The sequence below is a fragment of the Prinia subflava genome, chromosome 15 (genome assembly GCF_021018805.1).
Source record: "Prinia subflava isolate CZ2003 ecotype Zambia chromosome 15, Cam_Psub_1.2, whole genome shotgun sequence".
Lineage (NCBI taxonomy): Eukaryota > Metazoa > Chordata > Aves > Passeriformes > Cisticolidae > Prinia > Prinia subflava.
Genome location: NC_086261.1, coordinates 16950723 through 16974210, shown reverse-complemented (window position 1 = coordinate 16974210; position 23488 = coordinate 16950723). Strand labels below are relative to the sequence as shown.

Here is a 23488-nt window from a genome sequence, read left to right as displayed (position 1 = left end):
GTAATCTCAACAGGGAACACTGAGGGATGGCTTCCCTGTGAGGGTGGAGAGGCCCTGGCACAGGTTGGCCAGAGAAGCTGTGGCTGCCCCATCCCTGGAAGTGTCCAAGGTCACGTTGGACAGGGCTTGGAGCACCCTGGGATAGTGGAAGGTGTCCCTGCCCATGGTAGGGGTAGAACTGGATGACCTTGAAGGTTCTTTCCAACACAAACCATTCCACAATTCTATGATTCTCCTCACTGTTAATAAGCAGTTCATTGATTAATTAAATCAGTGCCTCTCCAGGTACAAGATGGACATAGAGAGGAGTAAAAAAATGTTTGTTCCTCTCCTGGTGCTCTGTTCCTGACCATGCATGCAGCACCAGTGAGGATCACAAAAAGCATTACTCTTCTAGGGACAACAGATCTCCATGCACCTCTTAAAATATAATAAATGTAACCAAGACAGAGGGAAAGTAAAAGGTTGTTGCCTATCAGGTACCAGCTCTCTTGCATCATTTACTTGCTCATTTTAGTTTAGAGATTTAGTTATTAAATTTCACCAGCATGCATGTACTCCTCCTCAGAAGGAGGAAAAAGGAGCCAGAGCAGCTCCAAGGAGGATGTAAGTGCTTGTATCTCTCTCCCAGCAGAAATCAGGACTGAAATCCTTTGGGTTTATATGAATTAAAGAGCCCTGAGCAGAGCTGAGTTGACCAAAGTCTTGGTGTAGCCACAACAGTCTTCATCATATCCAGCAACATCACATCACTGTGCTACAGCCTTAACCCACAGACCACAAGGGGAAAATGCTGCTTCTCACTCACCTTTGGGAGGCTGGGTTTGGTTTTGATGTTCTTATTTCTCCTGGGGAGATAATAAACAGCTCAGGTTAATCCACAGTAATTGTGGAATGGAGAGTTTATGAAACCAGCCCCTCCAAACCCCCCTGAGCAGCTGCTGCCCTTAGCTGGCACTGAAATGGGGCTGCCCCTGCCTATTGCAGACTGAATGTATCCAGTTAATGGGAATGGTTACACTGGAAATGATGGCATCTGGGAAAATGATGGCATCTGGAAAGAGCAAAGAAGCCAAGTCACAAAATGATTGACCAGCCTCCTGCTTTTCAACCCCCATTCCAGCCACCTTGGGATGCTCCCTGAGCCTTCGAGGAGGCTGCAGTGTGAATCATCAACATCATCTGCCCAGATAATTTATAATGGAAACTTTGATATGATGTTAAAAGTGTGACTGCATTACACGGCTGCTGTATGTCCAGACTGGTTTGTTCCTTCTCTTTCTTCCCTTTGCCTGTCATTCTGAATGAATGAGTTAAATCAGACATATCAAATGTACTGGGGCTGCTTTGACAGAGCTGGGAAACACCTCCAAGTCTCCTTGGCACCCTGGGAGTTTCATATCCTGGCCATTTACATTCCCCTAAGTGCCCACACTGCTCACTGTCTCGAGGAGTAAAGCCCAGAGCCCCTCCTGGGTACTGACATGAGGATGCCATGGGCCCTCTCCAGCAGTTTGCTGTTGGTGGCGTTGACGAATATCCCATCCTTGTCCAGGAAGGTGCCAGGGCTGGCGAGCCTGCTGTGCCTCATCCCCATCCGGCCATTCCAACCAACTGCATAGGCATCCCTGAAACACCACACACCGTTAGGAAGAGAGAAAAACCATGGTCCTGTGAGAAAAATAGATCATAAAAGAACCCATCGGTAGAAAATGAGCTGCTGGGTTTTTTTTCCACTGTTCATTCGTTCCCACGGGATGAGTGCCTGGTGCCAGACAGCACATGAAGCTCTTGTTTACTAAAGAACCTCTCAAAGATCAAATATTCACAAAAGGAACAAATTATCAGCAGGACAGTAACAGCTTCCAGCTCTCCCAGACAGAAACCTTTAGTCTGCAGATAACTCTTAGGTACCTTTAGTGGTCTGAAGGATACGGGGCCGTTACATCTGGTGCTGACTCTGTCTCCTCAAATTCACACTATCATTCCATTAGGAAAGGAAAAAGCAAATCTAATTTGCAATAAACTCATTATTTGCCACAAAGATGGATGTCAGCCCCAGCTGGATGGATGGGTTGACCCAGAATCACTCTCTGGGACCTGATTACAAATCAGTCCCTCAGTTTGGTCCCCTTTGCCATGGAGCATAACTGCTCTCGTGGTCTCCAGAAATGCTCAGCTGGCTTCAGAAGGGCTAAAGGGAAGGAGGAAGGAACCAAAATCCTCTCTTGGAGGTTGGAAACGGATACTTGTCCAAACTACACATCAGGACAAGCAATTTCCAGAGATGAGGAGCCTTCCAGAGGTGTCCAAGGGATATGAAGCCGCTTATGGGCAGCACCCAACCAAAATTCTTTTGGCTTGGTGGGTTTTTGGTGGTTTGTTGGGGCTTTTAAATTCTAAATGCTTTATCACCTTGCAGAAATCATCATATGAAATAAAAGCAATCTAAGGAAGGATGTGGGGGGCTACAATGCATCCCTCCCCCCCAAGTTATCTCAGACAGGAGGAAAAGGAACAGGAGGAGACTCCAGGCTGCACCAGGTCATGAGGATGCTGAAGGACACGGTGGTTTAAATGTGGCCCCAGGCACTGGCCACTTCTGAGGTCTGACAACAAGGCAGTCCTTTGCCTTAAAGCCCTGATTTGCAGGAAAGGCAAATCTCAAGTGCCACAGGGAAATTAAAAAATAAAGCATGTAAAGCTGTATGCTCAGCCAGCTCAAAGCCTGGAGCCAGATCCTCAGAGCAACGTCACCTCACTGCCTCATCTGAGCCCTTCCCAAATTCCTTCCTGATCCTATTAAATCAGCATTTTGACATGGACCACTATTATAAGAAGGGATCAATCACAGCAAAGTAAAACCCCTGGGGTAAGCACTCCAGGACCTGTTTACTTAAGCAACCCATTCACACATTGCTAGTGAGAAGCCTGAAAATCCAAGTGCTCCCCCTCTGTTCCCCTTTCTTCTCTTCACATCTCAGGTACCATCCACCAAAACCTTCCTGCTTGCAGGTGGGGAAAAAAAATCACCAGTTGACAGAAACCACTAAAACTCCACAGCAACTTTCGGGATGTACAACACCATTAACCTGGCCAGCATCTCTGGAAAACCCTAGAAATTCCCATGTGGTTTTGATAAACCCAAGAGACAAAAGGACAGCTCTGTTCGTTATGGACACTTTAGGATGGATACAGATGCAGGTTTTTGGTACTTCAGGGTCAATCACCTCACCAAGCCCAGCCAGCTGTTTCCAGACCAACACCTGCTCAGACCCCCCTGCACATAAAAGTGTCACCAGTGAGCACAAACCAGCAGGATCCCAACCAGCCCAAGTGGTTTTGGTTAGGCACGGCCTGGCCTTCATTTCTCAGCAGCTGGGGAAGGCACTTGGAATGCTCTGCCGGAGCCTGGTTTCCCATTCAGCATGTGCAAACCACTTGTCCACTTTTTTTTCTGAGATCAGAGGAGAGCACTTGGCTCCCTAAACCCTCCACAGTGACTTCCTGAGTGATGTCACGCCTCAAAATTGCTTTTAGGAACAGGCCCCGAGCTATCCTGTAGGTTGGATGCACAACCAGACTTATCAGCAACCACATGATCATGACATGGCTCTGAAAGCAATTCCTGTTTAATTTGGAGCTGTAAATTGCTTGCCAGTGGATCTGTTGGGAAGCTGCTAAGCCAATCTCTCTTCCAGACGTGTTACCTGCACTCCTGTGCTCACCTTCTCTTGCTCAACAAGTGCCATTTACCTGAAATACCAACATTCATCAAGTGTGACCTGACTCTCCAGATCAAAAGCAGCTACAATGAAAGGGATTAAAATCACTGCCTACGCTGAGAGCACAGGCTGGACCTGGGAAATTGAGACACCTGATTTGTACTTCCCAAAGGAAGGGGCAAAGGTGACATTTGGGGACACATTAATGGTGATGCCAAGGGAAGTGAAGATCATAGACCACGCTATCGAGGCATCACAGGAGGAGAACAAAGGAGTTAGGATGACTCCAAAAGTAATTTTTCTGCAAATAAAGGCTCAGATTGAGGCTGCTGGTAGGACACAGCTGCAGAGGATGAGGAAGGAAAGCACAGTTCCTCAATTCTGGCTGTTTAGGCTGACTTGTCTGCTGTGCTGGCATGAGTTAGGCCACAAAACCAGAGCTGATCACACACTGAACCCCACAGTAAATAAACACATTTTCCTCCTTGCCTGGGTGAGGGGGAGTTTCCCTGCACTGCAATTTCCAATGTCCCTTTGCTAAGATAATTGAATTTTTTCGGGCTATGAAAATGCTGTCAGCCTCAGCTCCCACACTAAACTCCAAAGCTGGAGTTGGGCAGTCAAGAAAAGCCCTGCCCCAGTCCATGGATGCTCCTCACATGCCAACAGTTGGATAGAGAAACTGCAGGAATCCTCTTATCTACAAGGGAAGATCTCCAAAGGGACAAAGTTTCACGTTACGTTATCTTGAGGGAAACTTGCACAATCAGAGGTGCTGGAAACAGGGAACGTCACCTCTGGAGACACCAACCTTCCCTGTCTCGAGTGTTCCCAAGGACCGACCGTCATCACAACCCAGCCCACCAGAGCCCCAGCAGCTGCAGCACTATGAGAAAGGAAAGGAGGGTGGAAAAGACTGAGGTGAGGACAGCCAAGCTTCCATCACCTTCCCAGGACAGGGTGGCATTGCTTGTACCATCTGGATTTCTGCTCAAACTTGAGGAGTGGCACAAATTTAGGAATTCAATCCCACCACTTTAAGTAAATCCCATCCTCTCTAACCACTGAAATGGGCTTGTAATGATGTGAGAACATTCAGTTTGCCTTCAGTAGGGTGCCACTGCCTCTCTCAGAGGGGAGGGATTCAGAGGAAGAAGGACATTCTGTTCTTGATGGCACCCAGAGAGCCATGTGGTGGGCAAAACCAGGCAGAAGAAGCCACTTTTCTTCCCCTAGAAAAAAAGAATGATGTGTATCTAATTTTTATTGTGGCTGTTTGGCTTTAAAGCCATTAAAAATGAGCCTTCACAATATCCTTGAAGGATATTTAATTGTGTGTGGAAGGGAAGCCACTGAGATGCAAGGATGGTTTAATGGACACATTTCAGGAGGACTCAGACTCCTCCTAGCTTGTTCTGGGCTTCTCATTGACCTCGGAGCTGCCATAAAGAGACACCTGGGTATCTGCAGCTGCAAGCAGGGGTTGTAGGAGCTGAGGGTGCTCCTGTCACTCCCTTCCCCAGCACACACCTGCTCAGAGGGAGGCAGAGAGGCACCGTACGCCTCTGGACGGGTACTAGGAAAATCAGGCCTGGGATGTGCAGAGGGATAGCTACAAGAGTAGCTGGGAGAAGGATCAGTGCCCAAACATGCCTTGGAAATGAAGACTTTGGCTTCACGAGCAAATTAATTCTGGAATGGGGATAGCAAAGCCTTTGCAGAAGAGGCACAGATCTGTATCTCAAGTGTAGACCTGAGTCTCATTCAGTAGCTGCTTAAATGGTGAGAAGCTTCAAGGAAGGAATTAAAAATAAAAATGTACATAAAATCTGCAAAAATCAATCAATTTTGAAGCAAATATGCATTTTTTCCCCCTGAAAACAAGCAAGCATTTGGCAAAGTATCATCTCAAAGCCCATAACTTTCAGGTTTTCCACATTCCAGGGTGCCTGGTGCCACCACATGCTGAATGCAGTTCTGCACCCAAACCTGTCCTCCTTAAAGGACTGTTTCCTTGATATTAGCACCTTCATTCATTTTTTAAAGCATCTTATCCCCTCGTACAGCCACCACCACCAACTGCAGCTTCTGACACAGGGAAGTTGCTTTCCCTGCCAGCCGTTTCATCAGGAAAGGTGCTTAGATCTGATCACACGGCAGAGAAAGAACAAAGGGAAGATAAGATTGATAGGCGAGATGGGAGAAATGTCAATACAGCCACTTTTTAGGTACAGACAGTGCTCTCCCATCCCAGATTGCTGCCCATGCCAAGGCAGAAGCAGCAGCCTTACCGTGGGCTCCTCTCGTTGATGGTGTTGACTCCCTGGAGGTCCGAGAGCGGCGTCCGCGGGCTCTTGCGAGTGATACCTGGAGCAGCACATGAAGAGGATGTTTCCAGCTGGCTCATACCCAGCACACAATTAGCAGAGCCATCCCCACAGACAATTAGCAGAGCCATAGCTGAGCCCTGACTCTGGAGCAGCGTGGACATGTCCTGGCACATGCCGGGTGCCAGGGATGCCATCGCTCTCCGGTCCCACCTCTGCCAGAGTCATCACCCTGTGAGTAACTCTGTTTGCTCCTCTGCTTCCCCTCCCACACACACACGGGGTGTTTCAGGGACACGCTGTCCCAGCCAGCAAACAGGGAGGGAGCAGCCACTCGTGTTCTCCATGTCCAAGAGATTCCCAAGCTTTCCACTGTGCATGGGATAGCCCAGCTGCATGGGCAAAACACCTGGGCAAAATTAAAATGCTTGGAAAAAGTCATTTATTCCTTAGACACTTCTGATGTCCCTCCCTCCAAATATATGGACATGTGCAGCAAGTAGGAAACACTTTATATACTATTTTATAAAGGCTTGATTGCCTATTGAACCTATATCCTTTGATACCTCAAATAATTTACTTGTAATAAAATATATCTCATAATACAATATATTAAATAAAGTATCTATTTTGTATTCAGCCAAGGAAGCTGCCACACATGGTTACAGTAGCAGCTGTTATCTTCCCTGAAGTGGAAATGTTTTGTAACCAAGTACTTCTGAAGACAGGAGACAATTTTTTAAACAAAACATTTCAAGTCACTAAACCACAGAAATGTAAAAATCTGATAATGTGGAGTTTGACATGAAAACAGCTGAGCAATTTTGTAGCTATCTCAAAATCACTGCTGTGAGACAGGAAAAATCACAGCTCTCACCTCAGCATGGTGAAAATATGTTTTATTTTACCCCGAGACATGTACAGTGGGAAAAAATAGGGGAAAAAAAAGCTTTCTAAAAAGGAAAAAGTCTACACAATGGTTTGTAGCAGGACAGGAGGAAACAATGGCATATCCCTCCCTCCTCCCCATATTTATAACTCCACTATTTCATGCAGCCCAGGTGCTGAGCTGAAAGGTGTCCTGGCAATTTTTATTCACAAAGCAAATACACTGAGACCTGAGCCTGTCCTGCTGTTCTGAGCCTGGAATTCCTGAGGGAAAGACGAATTCCTGCTGAAGTCAATGGTGACATCCCTTTAACAGGACATTTATTGCCCTCCTTGCCCTGCTAAGGTGATGGAACAGCTCATCTTGAAGCTGAACAGGAGAATCTGTTCATCTTGAATTGGGCAGGAGATCCCTGAAAAGGCTGATGGTCCACCTTATTAAGTTCTGGCATCTAAAGGTGCCCAAATATTTTGGAAATGTCAACAAAAAACCAATTTGAGGGTGTGCTTGTCCTAAGTCATATTTGAACCCTGCCTGTGCTCCAACCAGATCACTCCTGCTGAGAAGGTCTGGCATCTCCTGCACTGGAGGTCTCTGGAAAGCAAGGCAGGTAATGCATCTGAGTGCTTAACAATACTCAAGCTCAAAACCCTTTTCAATTCCTCTTTCTGCCATTTAAGCCCTTTTTGGGTTACATATCTTATCCTAGGAGTGTTTTTGTACCTATTTCTGGGCTGGATTTCTGTGTCTAAAGTCCTGATTTTGAGCACAGAAGCCCAATTGTAAAGAGGGGGAAATGGGAATAACAAGGAATCTGTTTAAAATGTTGCATTAGTACTTTGTGTAGCTAGTTTTAGACTAAGAAAGCATCTAATGTCTAGCTGGATCTATTTTTAATATAGATTAAATTAATATATTTTAATATGCCTGGATACTCCCCCATTAAAGCCCAGTAGGCTTTTCTTGTCTAAAGGAGCCCATGAAAAATGGGATTTCACTGGTATTTCCAAGATTTCTTTAAGATGTCTTTTTGGAGCAAAATCTGTCTTCCTACCCTTCCCTGCACTCCCCACCAAAGAAAGAAAAGGTCAAAACACCTTCCAGTCCAACAAGTTGAGCTGAAGTGATGAAGACAAGGTTGTATCAAATTATCCCTGCATGCAGCCCTCGCCTTGCTCAGGAAAAGGGAATTTCTATCTCAGGCTTTCAGGTAAGAGCTGCAGTTAAACTGCATCATGGTTCTACCAGCGACTTGTTGATTAACAAAGGTCACAGTGCACAAGTTGGGTTAAAGAGAATTGCTTTAGACACACCAAATATAAAGACTTTTCTACACTGAGCCATCACTTGGCTCTTTAAAGAAGAAATACAGCCAAAAAAAGCTGATATTTTGATGTAACCCCTTTTCTGGGAAATAAGGGGGATTTTTATAAACAGAAGGTAAAAAGCTCTTAGATTTCAGCTGGTGAGTCACACGTGGCCTTGAGAATTGTGTATGGTGAATATGGGCTATTAAATGATGGGAACTGATACTCAGCAGAAAAGAACAATGTGTGAGTGGCAACAACCTCTCACTCCCTTTTTTCCAGCTCAGACACAGCCTGAAGTTTACACTTCAGGCAGAAAATTGTTCTGATTTTTCAAGCATATTCTCTTTCCTTCACCAGGAGTATTTTGGAAAGACAGACTGATTACCTAACTGGTCTTTGCCCTTGCTGTGAAGAGTTTTGGATAAGCCCTGTCTACTCCCTAAGGATGGATGCCAACCAGCAGAGCTCCAGTCTTGAATCAGAGGTGTCTAAACCCAGTGCCCTGCTCTGGAGGGACTGGTGGACTCCATGGCATCAGGGAAGCAGCGACCAGCTGGCTCCAGAAGCTGAACACCCAGGGACCTACAGGGAATCTCAATAAACTCATCAAAACTCATCAAACCAATTTGTTTTCTCTCTTTGTTCAGAACGAACCGCACAGTTCAAGACAAGGAGATGACCTTGGTTTCTGTCTCGAGGATGATGTGGATGTACAACCTCATCTGAGGGGTGGGAAAAGCTGAGAGCCTGGGGCCAAGCCTGCCTGTGGGGCACAGACCTGCTGGATCCTGAACGTGACACACGCTCCAAGCCCACTGCAGCTGCCAAGGCTGGGAGCCTGGGGAAGCAGCAGCACAGCCCGTGGGAAGACGGGAAGGATCTCGGAGTGCAGAACAAGAATTACTCGTTTGCCTGGTCAGGTGCCAATTCACAAACTGTGGCAATGTTCTTCTTAGACCCGTTTGTTGGATTTATCCCAAGAGATCCCAAATTGTGTGGACTAGTCTATATTAGTGAGGCTCTGAGCTCAACATTGAGCTCAGCCTCCTGCTTTAAATTAAAGCTCTAAGTATCTCTTGAGTTGTATGAATTTCATTTTTCCCACCTAAGAAACTGCAAACTAAATCCCCCAAAATCTCCCGTATTGCTGAGCCAACTTAAAAATTAAAGTTAAATTGATTCATTAATTGCAAGTAAAATTACTCTGCTGATAATTAAATGCCTTTTCAATAGTTTCTTAGGAGTATCAGTAAGGTCACTTGGCTCAACACCACTTAATAAAACCTAAAATCAAATAAAATTTAGTATCACTCCTTTATATTTTCTTATAGAAGTGCTGGGAACTTGTAGGGGAAAATAATGTAGGTAAATTAGGAATAAAAGCCTAAATTAAGACCTAAACCACCACTGCCTACCCAACCCCACATGCTGCAGGAAGCACAGACATCTGAAAGAAGGTTTCTAACAGGAAAACCATATTTATGAAGATTTAACATGCACCTACTGTACTTACCGTGCTCAGCTCTACAGAAAAAAAAGTAATTTCCACTTACACCTAAATTTCATGAAGTTTAAGCAAGGGCTGAAGCTTTGCTCATGCAGAGCACCTCTATTTCCATCAGCTTTAACACGCAACATGAAGGAAGAGAATAATGGTAGGAAGATAATATATCTAAACATGAGAGCACCAAATATCTATTTAAATATGAAAATAAAAGAGAGTAGTGCAGGCAAGAGTGTCCATGTTGTCATGCAGGATGAGTTTATTACATGACAGAGGAGTGAAGATGAAGAAATGGAGACCAAGTGCATCATTCCAGAAAATAACATCGACAACGCCTCTGTTTTAAGTAAAAGCCCCAGGAGACAATATTTTCACAAGCTAAAGATATTTCTGAAGTCCAAAGAAGTCCAAATTAAGTTGAATTCCAGCTGTACCAGCCTTGTATCAGGAATATCCTCTATTAATGTCAGTAATTAAACGGGGAAATTGCCAACAAAATGATTTTTGTGAGATCTCAGGAGGTATGGGTTTGCTTTTAATTTGACTCTTCCAACTTATCATTCCCCAAGAGACTCAAAACTTCTCTAAGGCAGCTGGTTTGATCATGGAGGGCTCCTCAGGCACTGGTTTTTATCCTTTCTGCATGGAATGCACCTGGTTTCCATTTCTGGACGTGTGAGTGTGGTATCAGAGGGGAGGGCGGGTGGTGCAGCCTTACTGTACTTCTCCTCCTTGCACCTCTGCAGGATCTCTAAGCTCCTCTGATGAACTGGGTGGTGGAGAAAGCTAAAACTATCCACACTTTTCAAAACCGCACATGGCACTGCATCATCATGCCCTTTGGAAGCAAAATAAAAACAAACAAAAAAAAATGGAGAGAAGAGAAAGATTTTATAAGCAGAAATCAGGAGAGGGGAAGGAACAAGCCCAAAGGAGCTCGAGGGTCACACGTTTTTGTGCTCAACACAACTTAACTGTGGTTTCCTCCACACAGTGCTGTGGCATGGGAGCAATGGGCTGGACCACGTCCCAGTCCCAATTATAATCCTCATTAGACAGAGCATAAACACTTAATAATCACTCCAAGATTATTTAGGCAAAAAGAGGATTATTAGATAAATCTCAACTTTTAGTAACTTATTTTTAAATCCTTTCCATGCCTCTGCCCCGTGTTACTCACAAATCCCTGTCCAGGTGCTCCATGACACCACCACCTGGAATTCTCACCTTGCATCCCAGAGCTACATTTTGCTCAGATTTTGGCAATTGAAAGGAAAAATATAAATTATTTGCATTAAGCACCATTTCCACATTCCCTGAGGGCAGAGAACACAGAGTCTGGAGTTTGGCAGGATAGGTTTGAGTTGCAAGAAACCATCAATGTGTGGCCAAGAGGATTTCTGATGGCCCAGCCGTGAGCAACAGGGTGGAGGAGAGGTGACACCAGTGACAATGTGCCAACACACAGCGCCTCTCTGGCATTGTTGGCCAAGTCCAGGATGTGCCACACTCCCAGTGAGGCATGGGGAGGTCACTGTGGGGTCACTTTGTGCCAGCATCTATGGGAGCATTTCATACCAACACATCAAACCATCGGAAAGGACGGATCTGAATTTTCCACAGGAACGCTGTCAAGGGGTGTCTTCCTCACCTTAACACCAGTGAGACCTCAAACACCAAGCTTCTGGTTGCTTTCACCTTTTTTTTTTGCAAATGCAGCCTTTTTATTGATTATTTTGAGGGCAGTGGTTTTTTATGGTGATCATCTTCAGGAATGTATCTGCAGCAGCCAGTGGGATTATTTTTAAGCAGGAATTACCCAAGCAGCAACCCTTGTTGGTCAAATCCAACTGCAGAGCCCATCAAGGACAGGCATAGCCTCACCAAAATCTTTATCAGAGAAAGGATTTAGTTCCAGCAAAACCAAGTCTCTGTTTGTATGAACAGCACCATTTTTTCCATTAAGTTTTTGCTAAGAGTTAGAGGGTTTTGCATAATAAATGTGTACTGATGACAGCAAAAAAAGTCAATCAGCCAATTTTCTTTCCTAAAAAGCTTGACAGTGTTCCTTTAATCCAAGTTCACAAATAAATCCAGTTCTAGCATGCAGGTCTATTGCACTATTTCAATCCTCATTGATAAACTTAGTAATAAAAAGAATTAAAAATCAAATTGTTGAAGAGTTCCACCCTTCAGCTAAGTGCAGCTCGCCCAATCCTGGCATCTTTCATTGGAGGAGTGTTGGCAGTAAGCATCACTCAGGCAGAACACAAAGGTACAAAAGAAAATTCACAGTGACACCACTTTGCTGCTCTTCACCTTCAAGTCAGCGAGGACAATCACACAATCACCAAAAGCTGCACTAGGAGGGTATCAGGAGCACAAAGAAAGAAGAATCCCTAAAGCCAGCAAGAAAAATTGCTGATTATCCTTCCAGAAGCATCTGCTTGGCATGGAGGAGACAACCAAAAGGATGATGTGGAAAGGAAGCAGAGCAAAATTTCGCAGATCTGCTAAGACACAAGCAAGGGATTTTTCTGGAAAATCCCTGTTGGGTATTGCAAGCGTAAAAGCACGAGAGATCCAGCTGGCGTTCAGACAAAGAGTGCAAAGAGCTTTTAGTTAAAAGAAACACGTTTGGGATATTTCCCTGCTCCCTCACTTCATCTGCCTGATGGATGGGGAAAGGACCTCAGACACCAAAAACAGGCAGCACATTGAAAAAATATCTGTATAAATATTAACTGTGTGCCTGTGGATGACTGTGTGAGAGAGGCTTTTCCTACTCTACCATTACTTTGTCAGAAGCTCCATATCTGTGGGCAGATAGATGCTCAAATCAGGCTAATTAAAGCCATCAAGGTTTGATAAAACCCGAAATAAACCTCAAATATGTGCTGCCTTTGGTTCTCTGCTTCTGTCTATCAAGATGGGAGAATTTTAGTGACACTTTGATAACTCACAAATGTTTCCTGCCATAGAGGCAAAGCATGAATTTGGGGCTTTCCTGCATTATTTTGGAGGGAATTGCAGCATCTGGCAGTGGATGGATCATGCTACAGCAGCCCGTGGCACTGTCCTGACACTGGCTGAGCCTTCTGCCCTTGTCTGCCTCTTCCACAGCCACCTGCTGTGGTGACAGGATTTTGGAGGATGACAACGGAACAGGGGATGGGCTGTAAGGTCACACCAGCAAACTGTGGGTGATCTCATCTTGCTAAGTGTGACCTTGGAAAATTCAGAATGGTTTTGAGTTGTGAGGGACCTTAAAAATCCTCCAGTCCCATCCTCTGCCACGGGAAGGGACACCTCCCACTCCAGGTTGCTCCAAGGCCTGTCCAGCCTGGATGGTCACGCTTGGACGTGGTGGATGGCTCTCCAAAGAGGGCAAGGACACTGATCCCAGCTCTGCCACTGCTTGTAGGCTAAGTTTTCCCCACAGATAAGATGTAAGTATGGAATTTAGATTTAGGTAATCATCTCCCAATAGTGTTACCTGTATAAGGAAACTTCCTCATGACTTTTTCTCAATTTGATGCACATAAAAGTTTGGGTATAAATGATCTGAAGACTGTTGGAAGTTTAAGACAAACCTTATCTGGCTTTCTGAGGGGTCTGTTTTTATTTTGACTCAAAATCCAGAGGGTACAAAGCACAAAGCCATTTGAATACAGGCTAAAGGACATGGATAGATAATGGAGCAGCACCATGAAAAGGTTTAGAAATTCAGCCCTCACCATGTATTAGATAATTCTGGAATGGAAAGAGAAGCGATGCAAGAATTGAGTCCCAGAATTGTCTCAAGACCTTCTGGACTCATCCAATTATATATATCTATATATCTATAATCATATCTATATAATGATATATATAAATATATATATAAAGACAGATATAAGCAAGTTACTGCTAAGAATCTGAACTGAAAAGCAGGAGTGAGGGGACGAGCACGGCAGTGCACAGGACCAGTTGCCAGAAACACAGAAAGCGAAGCAGGGCTTGAAATCAGCTCTTACTTCCCGAGATTGAAGGATTTTTTCTTATCTTCTGGATTACATCATTTGAGTTCAGCCTGGGGTTTATCCAAGATGAAAATGCAAAGTTGGATTTTGGAAGCTGCCTCTTTGGAGTGGCCTTTCTCCCAATGCCAAACATCTTTGCCATCTCTCTCTTTGGTTACTCTGTCCAAAAATGCTGCTTTGATGTACCAGACAGACCCAGGCTCATGAGAATCTGCTCTTCTCTTACCCTGCATCCAAGGGGTGTCAGAGGAAGAACCTCAGGAGCTGAAAGTTGATTTTTTGCCTCCTGCTCTTCTTGGGATTTGCTCCCAAGAAAATTATTCTTTCTGCTTGAAGAGTTTGCATCCCTATGCTCCTTGTCCCAGGCTCCCTCACTCTCCATGACGCAAACCTCACTGATTACAAAGTAATTCATGATGCGACTCTGCGGTTAATTTTAACCCAGCTGACTTTTTCCCTGCTGAGGCTCTAATTCCATCATGGATTTCAAGCCCTCCTGTGCCCAGAAATGAATAGTAATAGCTTGTACCCGTCTTTCTGAGACTGCTTTATGCAGAGAAATGGTCTAAAAGCACAGCCAGGTCTTGCCTGCCACAGCATGATGATGCACCATCACTTTCCTTTAATTTAATGCCCCTGTGATCCGCGGTTCTGGATGACTGCAAAGCCATGAATTTTGCTAGACAAGAGACATGCTCTCCTGCAGCTGAAAGGGTGAACAGCTTGGAAAATGATAGGAAGATTTATTGCCTTTTTTTGTTTCCAGATGTAACTAACAGTCCAAGAATTATTACAAAAATAATCTGCTTTTTTTTTGCTGGATAATTTGTATGTCTCTGCTTGAATGACTTGGGTTTTTCTATCCATGCATCCTACAAAAAGGAAAAATTAAAGCAGCAGTAAAATGAAAATATTTCCTTACGATATGTTAAAATCCAAATGTACCTTTAAATGTGACGACAACAAAAAAATCTACCTGTTATTTTAACGAGTTTTCTAATAGATTCAAAACTGTTAATAAGACAGGCTGTTTAAAACAGAGTAATAAAACATTAGGCCCAAAGTGTTGCTGGAAAACAGGCTCCAGCCCAGGTGATGGCACACGTACCAGTTTTCTTCTCCACATATCGTTTTCCAGCCTCCCTGAACGCCACCATGGCCCTGAAGAAGGCCCTGAGGACAGCCCAGCGGAAAACAGCCACGGGATCAATGCCAATCATGCCACAGATGAAGGCGTTCCTGCTGCTGCGCAGCAGAGCGACGATGTCCGGGCGCATGTGATCCGTGTTCTTCTCTCGGAAATCCTACCCAGGGAGGAGGAGGAGAAAGAGGAAAATAAACAATATCTACATGATACTCCAGGTAGGATCTTCCAGGCTATCTCTGGGCCAGCACAGCTATTGAATCCTGTTTCTGTTTTCTCTCTTGCTCCTGTATCAGACCCCTCTTTATGACCATCATCTCTGATACCATCACGTGCATTTATTGCATTGGAAACACGGTGAGAGATTTGCAGAGGCTGAGGCTGTCTCTCACACAGGCTCATCTGGTCACTGGAATTCCTTCTGCTAATGACTGGCATGAATAGAAATAGGGTCAACTTTGGCATCATTTGTGTGGGATTCCAGGAAGTACCTGTGGCAGTGGGATGCTGAGACATAAGCATACATAACCTGTATTAAATGTGGCAAATGATGAGGAAAACACTGGATTTTCTACACAAACCAAGCCCAGAAAGGTCACCAGACATCCAATTTCAACTCATTGTTGGGGTGTAGCACTGAACTCACTATGCATCCCTAAATTCTTCCTGAAATGTCCACCTGGAGAAGAACAGGAAGACCCTGTCCCTACCATCTTTTCATTTCCTACTTCTCTCCTGACCCTCCCATCTTCTTGGGCCAAATCCTCTCCAGAACACCTCTGTGGAGCCTCTGGGGCTTTCCTCCCAAATCCCAGGTTTAAATGAAAGCAGCTGCTGGGGAGCAGCTCGGTGACAGACCTTGACCCCGTACTTCACTTTGCCCGCGTAGTGCTTGATGATGAAAGCCGGCTCCATCACTGCTGGGAACTCAATGTAGGAGTTCCCTTCGTGCTGACGCTTGAATTTGTCCAGCAGCGTCTGGTTTGTGGCTTGAGGAAAACTGGGTGGAGAGAATTGAAAGGAAGAAGCTGTAAAGTCAATGGGAAAATTTTTCCACTTCTTTCCTGGCCACAAAAGGGAAAACAGAGACATTCTGAGCTTCCACTTCTGTGTCTGCTTTGGCAGAGCCTCTTGGTAAGAGAAAGCCAACCCTCCATCCTCAAACTCCATGGAAATCTGCAGCGTGGGGATGTATTTCACAACTTTACCCAATTTAAGTTGTTTTATCCCAGTATATCACTGGGAGAGCATCACTGCTGGTCTTTTGTCAATGAGACAAGAAGGGGGGGGGAGGAAATCTGCAAGGCAAATGGTGGGAGAAGACCTTGTGCCCCTGGCCATGTGGATCTGAGGTGACCTCACACCCCAAGAGACAGGGAAAGAAATGAAGAAAGAAGCAAAGGAAACTTTTTCCCTTCCCTTTAGGAAAGGAATTTTAATTATTGTCTTTTAAGGCTTTTTGCTCGGCTGGCTGATTGTTCACTCTGCGTGTTGCCACCTCAAAAACAGCACTAGAAACACCAATCAGCCCAGAGAGCCATTAGCACCTTTCTGGGAAGTTGTCTTTTTTCAGAAAAATGAAGGATGAAAACATTTTAACTGAAAAAACAAATCTCATTTCCTAAGCCAGCCTTTTCCTACTCACTTGCTTTCCTCATCCAGCAGATGGAGCAGCCCCGTTGGCTTCTTGCTGATCAGGTTGATGCAGCTGGAGTTGTCTATGTAGTCAATGTTGTGCCAGCTAATTCCTTCTGCTCTATATTCCTCCTGAAAAAACCCCCACAGATGACATAATGATGATTTGGTGCAAGCAAAAATAGAAGACAAAATCCAAAGGGTTTTATGGAAACTGATACACAATCTACCAAACCAGACATCTCTCCTGTAAATATTCCACCAATGCTTTCTGTGATTCCAAAGAAAAGGATAAAGAACCTCCGGAACAACCTGAAACAAAGTGAACCACAGAGCATTTCCCAATTTCAGATGCACCAGACGTTTGTTTGGACACGGGGTGGCTGTGTGGGAGTCCAAGCCTGCCAGGACTCGCAACGTGTGTGAACTCCCCCCTTCCTATTCCTGGGTTGCTTCTAAATCCCAGCACAGTTTGGGCTGGAAGAGACCTTAAAGAGACCTCGTTCCACCCCTTGCCACGGGCACTGACAACTTTCACTAGCCCAGGTTGCTCCAAGCCCCCTCCAACCTGGCCTGGAACACTTCCAGGGATCCAGGGGCAGCCACAGCTGCTCTGTGCCAGGGCCTCCCCACCCTCATAGGGAATAATTCCTTCCCAGTATCTCATCTAACTCTGCCTTGTGGCAGTGGGAAGTGACTCCCTCTTGTCCTGTCCTTCCAGGCTCTTGTCCCCAGTCCCTCTCCAGCTCCCCTGGAGCTCCTTCAGGCACTGGAAGTGGCTTTGAGGTGTCCCTGGAGCCTTCTCTTCTCCAGGTGAGCACCCCCAGCTGTCCCAGGCTGGCTCAGAGCAGAGGGGCTCCACCCTCAGAGCATCTCCACGGCCTCTCCTGGCCTGGCTCCAGGAGCTCCACATCCTCCTGTGCTGGATCCCACTGCTGGAGGCAGCTCTGCAGGTGGGGTCTCACCTGAGTGGGGCAGAGGGGCAGATTCTCCTGCTTCCCACACTTTCCGATCTGGGGCATTTTGGGGTTCCCAGTGCATGTGGAACTTCCCTACCCATCAAAGTGTCCCACAGTTTGCATCAATTAACATTTAGTATTCAGTTGCTGGAAGGAAATTGTGGTACAAGATATTAAAGACACAGAAAAAGCAGAAAACCTCCCTTTCCTGCTTTTGTATTTCCCACTATTAATGGCCAGTGCTGTATGGGCTAAAGAAGAGACCTCCAGCTATACAAAGCCACTGCTCCAGGACCAGCAGAACTACCACCCTCTACAGTAAAAGTGAGGATCTGCCCACAAATTTAAGCTGAGGCAAAAAAAATTACTAATTTTCCACCAAAATAGTTCTAATCCTTGCTCTCCTATAAAGGTTATCTCCTCTGAGACATACTTGCAAATGGATTACTTCAAGAAGTCTTATGCAGAAATTATTTTAGGGCTTCTAAATGAAAGTAGAGTTTAAAAATCATATTTTTTATCATATGTTTGAGGTCTTGTGACTCACTGTCTAAACAGATATTGGACTGTGCACATTACTCTATGGGTTGGAAAGTCCTACTGATCCAGCTGCCTTTTACCTCTCTATCACAGGACATTTCAATGGTAGAATTGAAGATAAAAAGGAAGCAGGTTTCTAAATGCTAAAAAGATGCATCTGTCTAATAATAATCAGATTCATTATTATTGCTGCCTCTGCCTTTAGTTTTAATTGAGCAAACAACTTTCAAAGAAAGTATGTCCATCTTCATCCAAAATTAACATGAGCTCCTCAGATATTCTTAGAAATAAGGAGCCTGAAGGGCTTTGAGACAAGGGAATTTTTGCTAAAACAACCCCTAGAAGGTCTTGAATTCAGTACTGGAGACATTGTATAATCTTACAACAACAATACAGACAAATACAGACATGTGCTGCCTTAGAAGGAGTTTTTAACATCCCTAAAGCCTTTGGGTTTCAAAAGATACAACATCCCATTGGGGAAAAAATCCTGAAAATAAGGAATGACTCTGCATTATGATTTTTGTTTTCTCCTTTTATTTTTTAATCTTTTACCTTCAGTTCTTGCCAAGCAACCAGAACACAGCAGAACCTCACAACAACATTCTCAAGTCCCTGCTGAACTACAGGCAATCAAAAATCACAGATTTGATTAAAACTCGTGGCATTTTCAGAGCAAGCCAGGAAAAAGCTCTTACCCAGTGATCTGCAGGCTGCATTTCTCAGAGCAGGCATGAGCTGCACCCGAGGGATTTCCCAGAGAGTCACTGGGAGCCAGCACCATCCATCACCTGCCCGCTCCAACAGCCCCTTAATGGAGTGCAGGGCCCATTAGGCCCAGCTTTGCCAGCTCAGGACTGCTCAGGAGCACGCAGAGAGCAATAAAACCTTGGTGTGATGAGCCAAGAGCAGCATTATTTCAGTGGTGACAGGCGGATGTTACCAGACTTATTTATTTATTATCATGACTCTTTGTTGAAGTACTTGTTGGGGGGGTGCTTTACATTTTTTGCCCCCCCAAACCCCATAAATCATGAAGAGTTTTATGTCTGCACACATCTAAGCTGAGAAACCATTGCTCTGCTCTAGAAGGGCTCTATATACACATAATTCCACGTGGGGCATTCAGCAGCTGCACAGCAAATGTGCTGTGGAACTCCTGTGGCCTCACAGAAAACTTACACTGCTGCTGAGATCAGTGCAAAAGCACTAATCAGCAATGCCAGATATGGAGTTTTTTAAAATAGTCTTGTAAATGACCAAAAAAGACCAGATTTCAAGGTCTCTTCTCTGGAATCATTTTTGGTTATTCCACAGACCTGATGGTCATCAGGTCCCTCCTGGCCTTGCTTCCTTCAGCTGCAGGATTTTGGCAAATTCTCCCTCCTCTGCTCCTTTTTTTCCCTGGGCTGGGTCAGAAACACTCCCAGGCTCTGGGGTTCTTCCCTCCCTTCCACCCCCAGCACAACCTGGCCCAATGAGAAGGAGGGATTCCAGTCCTCAACAAACAACCTTTTCCACAATAATTCAGAGATCAGCTCTCATTTAAAGACAGGCAGAAGGAACTGTTCCAGAGCAACTGCTCCAAAGCTTAAATGGAAACAAATTCCCCTTATTCCTTTTTTCCTAGCATTTTTCCAGTTCTTCATTTGGTTGCTTTCAGGATCTCAGCTCGAGATACAACTATGGCTTTGGGATGGCCTGATGTAATTTCTGGAGCATTTGCTGGTCTGCAGAACACCCTGCAGATTGTCCATAGAAAGACAGAAGCTATAGGATAAAATCACTGCTGTCTATTAAACTGAATCAAATTGCAGTTTTTAATATTTCATATGACTCCTATATTTGTCTTCTAATAACCATCTTCCTGTAGAATTCAGGAGATATCCTTAAAAGCTACCTCCAAAATATTCCTTCATCTCTGAGAATGACAACAAAGGCTCTGCCATCCTTTGATGGATGCAGGGTCCTGGAGCACAGGAATATCAGGGAATTCCATTCAAACAACATGAGGTTTTCATTTAACCAGACAAAAACAACACAAAACACTTTCAGTCCATTCAAACAAAAACCCCTCAAGCTGGAGTTTGATTAAAAATCAGCTTAAATTTATACCTTGATTTAAAACTAATTTATGTTTAGGGGTACATTCAAATGTTCTATTCCTACAAGATCATATTTACATTAAGAGCCAAATTGTTGACATTACCAGCATCTGCAAAAGTTTCTCGTGCAGTGAAGTCCACAGAGCCCCGGTTTTGGCATCATTACTTGCAATAAAAATTGAGGATTTACTCCTCCCATCCCTGGATACCTGAAACCTGCTCTGCTGGCAAGTGAAGCGATGCAAGCTCACTGGAGAGAAGAGCACTGAGCTCCCAGACTTGGCAAAAGAAATGGAGCAAAGAACTGAAAAAAGACATTAGGGTATTTCTGAAAGCCCAGCAGCTCCATATTTTCATTTAATTATTGGGTGAGATGCTATAGATTGTTCTCCAGATGACCTCTGTGGACTCCACAAGGAGATTCCCACTTCCCAAGTGGGAATTCAGAAACAGCTTTGCTGCCCCAAGCATGGAGAGAGACACTGGCAGAATGTCAGCGTGGGGTCACTGAAATGATCTGAATAAAACACAGTTTATGATGTTCAAATATATTAAAAAAGATATAAAATGGGGATGCAGACTTTGAAATGCACATGGAATATGAGAGTCAATCTTTACTCTCATGCAGTGCTTGCAGAGGCAAAGCAGTATGTAAAATCTGGGGTACCAAACAGAATGGGGCAGAATATCCACAATTTTTAAGTAGGAAAATTACTGGAACTGTAGGAAAGGGGGAGCTCTTAAAGTTCTCTTAAAGAGAAACTCTGCCTGCCTACACTGACCCAGAGTACAAACACTGCCCATGGCACAGAATAATGAATTTAAAATTAAAACACACATACTGAGCATCAAGAAAACCTTCCCAACTGGGCTGTAAGGCCTGATGGAAACCCTCCTGCTAGGAACAGAAATATCCTGTAATTTTACAGTTGGAGTTGCTGAGAACCAAGTCCTGTTATCTCTACAGGAGTGGTGGACCAGTTCTTTTATCAGGACTTTGTTCCAGTGCTAAACCAAACCAAAACACTCTAATCCAGTGTGGAATTAAAGATTTCTTTATCCTGAGTGGGAGAAAACTCCCACAAGCCAAATAAAACCTTGGAGATGCTGGAAAATGTCTTACACCTCCACATATGATCATCAATTACTCTGTATCCAGCCACAGTCATCAGTAAATACATCCAAATGCTAAAAAAGCATGATTAGAGGAGAAAATAAACATGATTTTTAAACTCACATCTACTAGATATGATATTTTTGATAAATATGATATCTAAATAAGATATCTGAACTCTCTTTGGAGTATCATGGTCCCTGGGTGATGCTGCTCCCCAAAATCACGTGGTAAAATTCAGAGGTGGGGAGGGAGGGACCAGGGGCTTGAAAAACTTCAGAGAAGAGGAAACGCAGAGATTAAATGAAATAGGAAACGTGATAAAAATACAAAATAAAAATCATAACAAATCCCCCATCTGTCTAAAAGCACAAAACTCAGGGTTTAGGAAATTCAAATCAAAAGGTGGGGAAAAGTCCCACCTAAAGATAAAGGTTTTACCATGATATGTGAAATTTGTTGCCCTATCATGGGATATCAAAGATACAAATTTTCCCATGATTTAAAGAGGTCCGGAGGGCTTTGGGCACCCATCACACATCCTGCAAGCCAAAAGCCCTGAAAATCCCTCAGTGTTTCAGCACCCTGGAGGCAGATGTCTTATCCCACAGGGATATTGCCATTAGTCACAGAGAGAATTGAGAAACAGCCCCAAAAATAAGATTCACAAACCCCAAGAGCAGCAGAAACCTCCAGCAATTCATTCACCTCCTCCCAGGCAGAGCTAGACCAGATCCAGGAGTTTATCTGCTCCAGCCTTTCCCTACTGAGGCATAGGAAAACCTTGTTTACACTATGAAAATTCCCAGATTAAAGTGAGAAATCAACTGAAAAATCCCTTTTCCCAGCGTAACTCCACGTGGGAACATTTCCCATCGTGCTCCTGTCATAAAAACTCGTGTAATCCAGAGCCACACGATCAACAGGCAGCTACTTTTGGATGTCTAAATGTCTAAATTTGGCACAAAAATTCCGACTAAACAGAAGGGTGTGAAATTCCTCTCTTCTTGCCTTGAACACCATCTGCCTCAGGCTTCTTTGCAAAGTGAGAAACGAGGAATTAACCCCCCTTCCCCACCTCTCACCATTCCCAGCTGAACTCCTCAGTTTAAAATGATCCCAAATTACTTTTGTATTGTATGTTAAAAGGAATGGTTGTTATATGAAAAATTAAAGGAGCTAAACCTCAAAAAAGCTCTTTTCTGGCTATGTGTGGACACATTTGCATCCCAAAATCCATCCTGGGGAGCTTGGGAAAATTTGTCCACAGCCAGAAATGGCAACAAGGTGTGTGTGGGGGATTGTGTCCCCTAAGGATTCATCCATCCAGGCATGAACCCATCCTATGGAGAATTAATTGCTTGTTCAGCAAAGGGGCACTGTAAGCCAGGCCCAGCAGAATCATCCTGGCACAAACTGATGATTAAAATGAGTTTGAGATGATAAATCCATGGGATGTGGAAAGTTCCTAAATGAGTGAGACCAATGTCTGGTCCTTAGTCTACTGCAGACGGGGTGGATGCCTTGAGTTCCCCACATCCCTCCAGGAAAAGATGCTGAGGCTGGTGGTTTCATTTAGGAATGAGGATTTTTATGTTTGTTCTCAATTTCAGTAGAAAAGGAATTTATAGACACAGACATATAAGTATAAATATATAACACATATATTTTTTAACCATGTGCTCACACACAAGACCAATGTAAATACTTAACCACATTCTCTATGAATACGTGATCTATAAACAGGTTTTTAAGGCCCCCTCTGTCCATGAAAACATGAGGCAGTGCAGGGGAGCTGATGAGCCTTCCCTTGAAGCCAAGGTCCCCCTTGAGATGGTCTTTCAGCAGCTCCTCAGCAAATGCCAAGTGAATTTGGTTTTATTCTGAGGCTGATGATAACGTCCCCCCTGCTGTATGTAGGCACATTTGAATTTACTGGAATTTGGTCTCTCCTTCATGAAAGTGTTTTAAACCAGCCCAGAAAATCATATGGCAGCTCCACACCATCCATCTCTGAGCTCAAATCAGCTCCCTGATTCAGCGGCAACAGAGTTCCAATCATCAATTATATTTTGCTCTCAAAAAGGGCAGGATTGGGTCTGCATGGCTCAGCTGGCTGCACACACATTGCCACGATCCCACGGGCTCCCTCTGTGGAAGCAGCTTCTTCCCAGGCTGCCCTTACACAGCCAGGAGAAGCACGAGCTCAACATT

General features: G+C 44.4%; 1 protein-coding gene across 8 annotated transcripts in view; it reads right to left on the bottom strand.

Moving 5' to 3' along the window:
• Nucleotides 1–23488, bottom strand: part of MYO9A (myosin IXA) — a 175603-nt gene that overhangs the window by 32091 nt on the left and 120024 nt on the right. For 7 of the 8 annotated variants that reach the window (XM_063412689.1, XM_063412691.1, XM_063412690.1 and 4 more), the window contains 7 exons: nt 16567–16688; nt 15780–15921; nt 14886–15081; nt 10474–10593; nt 6017–6092; nt 1485–1628; nt 809–848 (listed from right to left, as the gene is read on the bottom strand). In XM_063412689.1, coding sequence (XP_063268759.1) covers nt 809–848; nt 1485–1628; nt 6017–6092; nt 10474–10593; nt 14886–15081; nt 15780–15921; nt 16567–16688 — 840 coding nt within the window. The remainder of the gene's footprint in view (nt 1–808; nt 849–1484; nt 1629–6016; nt 6093–10473; nt 10594–14885; nt 15082–15779; nt 15922–16566; nt 16689–23488) is intronic. The other variant, XM_063412696.1, reaches the window with a different exon arrangement.